The sequence below is a fragment of the Nothoprocta perdicaria genome, unplaced genomic scaffold (genome assembly GCF_003342845.1).
Source record: "Nothoprocta perdicaria isolate Ctin4 unplaced genomic scaffold, notPer1 scaffold_92, whole genome shotgun sequence".
Lineage (NCBI taxonomy): Eukaryota > Metazoa > Chordata > Aves > Tinamiformes > Tinamidae > Nothoprocta > Nothoprocta perdicaria.
The window spans coordinates 1,899,617-1,906,772 of NW_020456221.1; the positions used below are offsets into that span (position 1 = coordinate 1,899,617).

Consider the following 7,156-nt stretch of genomic DNA (forward strand, 5'->3'; position numbering starts at 1 on the left):
GTAATTCTCCACCAGGTTTAGATTAGAATAAAATTACTGTTCAAAGTTTATTACTTGATTTCAGCTGTTATTCAACAGACTTGCATTCTGTGCTCTTAATCTACCTCATTTGTTTACACAGCATCCGTAAGTTTTAATGTCTGTATTTGTTAGTGATGATTCAACATACCCAAGTAAAAGCAAGCTAGATTCCATTTCTTTTAGCACAAAGTCAACACACTTCCAATAAGACTGACAATGAGGTAAACTTGTATCATCATGGCGAATGCAAAAGGATTACTCAGATATAAACAAATAAATAAATGGCCAGCAGAATACTCATTATTGCTTACAATGGGAAACCGCAAGAGTTAAGTTCTTACTTGTTAGTAAGTGAAGGATTTTTGCAGAAGAAAATTTATTGATAGCAAAAAGATTATTAAAGTTCCATAAATAGATCTTATTATAACAATAGATTATGAAAATCATTTAATCATTAAGTCATGAAGTGTATTTATTAATATTCACTACTGTTTCCTGGTATTGCCTGTTCCTTCATTTTTCAGGAGACAGGGAAAAGGAGAAAAGAGTCTTTAATCTTCAGCAAGGTGTTTGGGCTCACATCAGTGATAATATTCCATAAAACTAACGGAGACCCTAAGTACTTCAGTCCAAATCAGTACCACATGATTTTCCACCACTTCAGAACACTAGGGACTGAAGGTACTTTTTCCCTGGAGTCCTGGAAAGTGATGGATTGAATTCTAAAAATGAACTTTGCTGTGAGAGCAATGGCTTAACCTTATCTTTGAAGTCTGCATGACTTTCCAAAGGAATTCTACCTGAGGACAGACAGCCCAATTTATAACTATTTAAAAATTTTAATACACATATAAGGAACTGAAGATTTCCATTAGTTTCTGCCAAAAATCTCTATTTTTTATTTTTCTGCATGACTAAGAACATCTGTATCATTGGGGAGAGGAAAAAAATTAAAAGAAAAATTAAAAAAAAAAAAAAAAAAAAAAAAGAGAGAAGAGGTTCAGATTCAACTCAGGAGACCACAGGTTACTATTATTCAGAAAGAGCAAGAGAAAAGCAATGTTTATTTACAGGGATAAGGTAAGTATTCCAGCATCAAAGCATAGATTTCCCAGTGAACACAGTCATCCTACCCAGTTAGAGTCATCCCTGAATAAATACCAGGCTATGATAAAATACCGCAGAAAAAGGATTAAGGGAATCACATGAGAAATCTGGGGGTTAATTCTTTGTTCTGATATAAAAAAGTACTAGCAAGACTTCAGAATGCATATTTAAATAGCATTTCCATCTTCAGCCGTACAAAAGAGAGACAGCACACGCAAGGTCTACTGTCAAGCAGAAATAGACAAACTTCAGCTTTACCATGTGAATGTTTAGCCAGAAGGTTCTTAACTTTCACGGAATTATTAACAGCAAATTCCATTAGAGAATGGTGGAATGGAACAAAAAAAATTGTCTACAAACAATTTTAATCATATTGCGCTGCTTTAATTATGTAAAATATTATGAAATAACAAATACTTTATGCATGAGTAGTGAGAGAAGTGAGTAATTTAAACATTGTACATTATAATGATAATTGGATGAAGCTATCTTCTTAGATATTCTTCCCTTCTGCACCTGTTCAAATGTGTATTTTTCCACTGGAGTAATAGAGAAATACTCTTTTCAGGCTGGGACAATGCTGAGTTATATTTTTCCTACTGGCCCTTCAAACAAGGGCCCCTTTCTTAAAAGAATCAAATCAAAAAACACACAAGCCTATAGAAAGAATAATGAACATTTCATAATGTTCAGAGTGTGGCATTTTTAACAGTGTAACAAGCATAACAACAGTGAACTGAATGCACAAACCTGGGCTTGTCACCATACTTAAACTCAACTTAAATATCATTATTGTTGTTTACTTGATTTTTTTTTCCAGAGTTGGAGGTTAAGGAAGGAAGGAAGTATTGCTTGTGGGTTTTTTCCCCCTTTCTTTTCTGTAAACAATAATGTAAGCTAAGAATTATAATTTAAAATTATTTGGTTTCATGCAATTTTTACTGCAAACTTAACATTAACGCACATTAATAAATAGAACAACAGTTTGTGCTTTACTCACAGAGTTAAATCAATCTACTGCAATCACTGAAAGCATATTTGATGAAAATATTTTCACATTACAAATTTTTCACAGGACTAGGCAGGGATTTTCGTCTAAGTGCGGCAGTTACACCATTGTGGAGACTTTCATCTGTCAAACAGGGGGCAGGTTTGTTGGAAGATCAAGAATTAATAATGGTGATGACGTGTTTTGCCAGCAGGTTTAGGACACGGAGAAGTGGCTGTGTGAAACGGCGGGCGCGGGGAGGTGGCGGGAGCGCATCCCGGCTGCGAGCCGGGGAGTCCGGGGAGACGGGGGCGGCGAGGGCCGGTGCCGCCGAGGCGGGCGGCGCGCGGAGCTGTCTGCGGTGCTGAACGAGGCGGCGGCGGGGAACGCCCCGCGCACCTGCGCGCCAAGGTGAACCTGCCTCCTCCACTGCTTAGCAACTACCGCCTCACCAAAACACAGCGATAATGAAAACAACCACTGCAAGAATGTTGGTCTCAAAGCCACACACGCAAAGCCACTGCTGCTGAGACACGCTCTAAATCTTACAAAATCTCCATTCCAAAACACAACCTCCAGGTCTGCAAGAGGCAAACTCATGGTCCAGTTTAACTATTCGGTGTCAGAGCAGAACACGCAGGCAAGGTCATTTAAAAGGACTGATTACAGTCACCTTATCTGCCTTCACTGGACACTGAACAGGTTTGCATGAAAAGCACGACTCTTCAGCTTTCCTACCAAGAAACCAAGGGAATAGACTACTGAAAAAAAATTGAATCCCATTTCAGTTGGTAAGTATTTCAGGTCATCAGGTACTTCTAAATATTAAACCTGAAAATGGCTGTAACTGCTAAACTTTGACCTTATTTCCCAGAGTATTTAGGTTCATGTTTCATAGGAAAAACAAACGAACAAACAACCCCCCCCCAAAAAAACCACTTTCTTTTGGCAGGTTTGGCAGACAGTACAGTATGTTGATGTTCTGCTTTTCTACACACACACACACACACACACACACACACACACACACAAAAAAAAAAAAAAAAAAGAGTATTCTTCCAGTGAATTCCTGCTAATTTACTCTATACTAGCTGATATTGAGTAAGGACTTTTCAGAGAAAATTGAAAAGAAATAACCAAATTTGAACTGGATTAACCAACAGCTGCTACAAACAGAACCAACCATCTGTGTGCATGATTCCACAGAACTCATTCATGGAAGACTCCCCTACACTTGGAGAGTATTTGTCCGAATTAAAGCCTGAGAAACTGACCTCAAAAGAAACTCTTCAGAAAATCAGCAGCTTTAAGTTTGTTTAAAAAACACTGCATATGCACTGGATTATGAACTTAAAGAAAAGAGTAGGTTCTGAGTATTTTATATTTCTAAGCCATTAAGTATTTTAAAGGTATCTCTGGATTTCAGATTTCAACTGTAGTATAAATTTGTCACCACTGACATATTTAAATGTTGCTCTGCATACTTGCATGTTGCATTTTAAGAAGTCAATGTGTGGAAACCTATCACGCCTAAAGGAAAAAGTTATCAGATACACAATAGCTAGCCATGGTACAATGTCCTTTCCTTCCTGCCCCTTGGAGCTGCAGTTAAGCCCAGGCCCTACCACAACCATTGCAGTGTACAGTGTCTTTCAGATGAAAAAAAAAAAAAAAAAAAAAAAAAAAAAAAAAAGGTATGACCGTTTAACAAATGGGTATGCTTGTGCTCTATAACTTGCAGGATTCAAAACTTTATTAACCTTAAGTCATACAAACGCACAACTTCTCTGTGCAGTCCTAAACAAGAAGGAGTTCTTTAAAATTATTTAAAAAAGGGGGAAAAAAGGGGGAAAAGAAAGATATGCCACTGAAGATTTTTTTTTCTGATCCATAAAAAAAAGTCTTTGAAAGACTTAAAATTTGCATCTCTTTAGCTAAAGAAATGCAGATAAATACTGCAAGAACTCACAGAGAACCTATGCAGAAACCTGTAACTGTTTGGGTTATCCTGTATATGATTTAAAATTTAAAATCTCTGGAAAATGGGGGGAAAAAAAGTCCAAATCCTTACAGAACTTGTTTTTTCAGCTTTGTTCTTCTTCAAGCAACTCAAGATACACTGAAATAGAAGGCTCTCACAATGCAACACCTAATTCATTTATTTTTCCACAAATAAACCTCTTCATTAGCACTCCAATAATTTCTAGTTCTAATTCTCTTACAGTAACATCTAGTTATTGAATATTGAATAAGGTCAAGCAGTTGTCCATCTTTGATACTAGTATAAAAAAAGTGAGTTTTGTGCCAGAAACAGAAGTTTTTCCATGCATAAAGACTGCATTTTGGCAAAGAGCTCATTCACTAAGACAATAGACGATATTTTCTTTAACAGTACAGTAGTCTGTATAGACTGCTCTTTCATGTAAGAACTAATGCAACAGCCATTTTCAAGAAAGGGACTATGCAATTTTTATCTTTTTTTTTTTTTCTTAATTGGCAAAACTAAAAAAGCCTTCTTTGCCCTTGAAGACTGTCATTCCAGCCAGTATCCCAACATCTCCACAAAGAGTAAAAGCGCCAATATACTTACGGATGTTTTTCACTTCAGAACTTTGAAAACTGTTATATGTTTGAATTTAACTGAAATCCACAATTTTCATCTCTTGAGCTGAAGCGATCAGAACTCAGTAAACTCAGCAAAGCTAAAGATGGGACAACATCTGTTAGACTTTTTTCTATGGCTTTGATATTTATATTCCTCCTACCTTTAGTCCTACCTGCCTTGAAAGTTTTCCTCTGTCACATTCACTGGTGGCTGCAGTTTTGGTTGCATTAAATAAGTCCAACATAAACATTCCCCATCTCTTTATATTCCTCTAAAGCATGCTCGTTTCTGAGACAGAATAGAAAAGATTACGTACCTAGAAGTTCGAGAAGTCTTTTCCCTGAAAATTATGCCTGCCATCCAAAGGAAATATACAACCCAAAATTTAGTTACTAGGAAATAAACGAGCATTGTTCTACACAGAAGACAAAAGGCATGTTACAGAGAAAGCATGTTACATCCTTGGGATGAACAGATCCTTCAGCACAATTGCAGGTAACAGTCCCCAGTAGACAAAGCTTCCTGGCACATATATGTCATGTAGCGTATTGTATTTCTCTCCAGCACTGAAGTATGTTCACTGACCACTGGGACACAAATGATAAGTGTTTTTGCTTTCTGGAACCACGGGAAGTACTTACCACAGCAACACCTTTAGAAAAAACAGCTCTGTGACTGCTGCCACTACACCGGACCGCAGTTAACTTGCAAAGTGAAGCCTTACCTGGATTTCCCTGGCGTGGTACACGATGATGAGGCCGAGCAGGATGATCGTGGAGAGGCTAATAAGGCATTTCAGAGCGAGGGAATACAGCGACTCCTGCAACGGCAACACACGGGCGGCTCTCAGGGACGCGCACACGGCGAAACGCGACGCGCCGGGGTCACCTCGAGCAGCGGCCGCCGCGCCCGGGCCGGGGGTCGCCTCCCCTAACGGCTGCCGCGCGCGGGGCGGGGCGGGCTGCCTAACGGCTGCCAGGGGCGGGGCGGGGGTCTCCGCGCCTAACGGCCGCCCGCGGGGGGCGGGAAGGGCCCTCCTCGCCTAACGGCCGCCGGTGCGAAGGGCTCGCCGCGCCTAACGGCCGCCCGCGGGGGGCGGGAAGGGGTCGCCTCGTCTAACGGTTGCGGGGGACGGGGGTCGCCTAACGGCTGCCGGGCAGGAGGGTCCGCTCGCCTCAGGGCTCTGCTGGAACGGGGTGTCCTCTCTCGCATCGGGCGGTACCTTGGTGTAAGCGCCCCAGGACAGCTCGGTCTCGATGACCATGACCACGATGCCGAACATGCCGAAGATGAGCGCGTAGTCGCTGAGGCGCTTGCGCTTCTCGAAGAGCGCGCGGCGGTGGCCCAGCTTGTAGCCGATATTCTGGTTCTTCTTCTTGCTGGACTTGCCGCTGCCGCCGTTGTTGGCGGCGCCGGGGCCCGGCCCGGGTCCGGCGGGGCCGTAGAGCGCCAGGTTGTTGGAGTTGTTGTGCTCGGGCTTGGACACGACGATCTCCGGCGCGGCAGCGGCGGCGCTGGCGCTGGGGCTCGGGCTGGCGAGCGGCGGCTGCAGCGGCTGCGCCTCGGAGTCCAGCTCGTGGAGGTTCCTGCGGGACGCGCTCAGGTTGCTGAGCGGCCGCATGACGCCGCCGTTGTACCTGCAGCTGCTCATGGCTATTTCGGTGAAGGGGTTGCTCTCGCGGCGCTGCTGCTGCTGCTGGTGGTGGTGGTGATGGTGGTGGTGGTGGTGATGGTGGTGAGCGCTGCTGCTGCTGACGCTGCTGCTGGGGCTGGCTGCCTGCTGCTGCTGCAGGCTATGGCACTGGTGGTACTGGGCGTACTGGTGGGGCTGCCTGGCCGAGCCGGCATGGCTGGAGGGGGTCAGCTCGCTGACGTTCAGCTGGCTGCCCTGCCGGGACGAGGCGGCCGAGGAGAGCGGCGACGAGTGTGCGCGGAAGGCGGCCGAGAGGGGCGAGGAGGCGCGGAGCAGCAGGGGCAGGTTATCCCCCGCCGCCGCGGCCCCGTAGTAGGCGCAGTTGTTGCACTGGAGACATGGGCTCTGCTGCTGCTGCGGGAGGCTCTGCTTGTCGTGTCCGTGCGGCGGCGGGCACTGCGGCGGCGGGCGCTGCTGCTCGGCGCAGAAGCCCGGCGCCGACTGCCGCGCTGCCTCCATGCCCGCGCCGTTAAAGCCGCAGGAGGGCCGGGCGGCGCCGCGCGCTGCGCAATGCGTTATGGTGCGCAGCGGAGAGTCCCGCCGCCGCCACCGCGGGCCCATCCCGGCTCCCGTAGAATCCAGGCGCCGCCTCCCATTGGCCGCGCGCACCAAAACAACGGGCATCACGTCACCTGCGGGGGGGGGGGACCGGCCGCGGCGTGAGCGAGGCGGGGGCGGGGCCGAGGGCTGCCCGCCCCCTCCCGCTCGCGGGGATCCCCCCGCCGCCCCCGCGCGCGCGCGC

At 45.6% G+C, this 7,156-nt stretch overlaps 1 protein-coding gene across 1 annotated transcript in view; it reads right to left on the reverse strand.

Annotated features, from left to right (window-relative positions):
• Positions 1-7,038, reverse strand: part of KCNN2 (potassium calcium-activated channel subfamily N member 2) — a 72,245-nt gene extending 65,207 nt beyond the window's left edge. The window contains exons 1-2 of the mRNA XM_026052838.1: positions 5,944-7,038; positions 5,446-5,541 (exon numbers count right to left, since the gene is read on the reverse strand). Coding sequence (XP_025908623.1) covers positions 5,446-5,541; positions 5,944-7,038 — 1,191 coding nt within the window. The remainder of the gene's footprint in view (positions 1-5,445; positions 5,542-5,943) is intronic.
• Between the last annotated feature and the right edge of the window lie 118 nt (positions 7,039-7,156).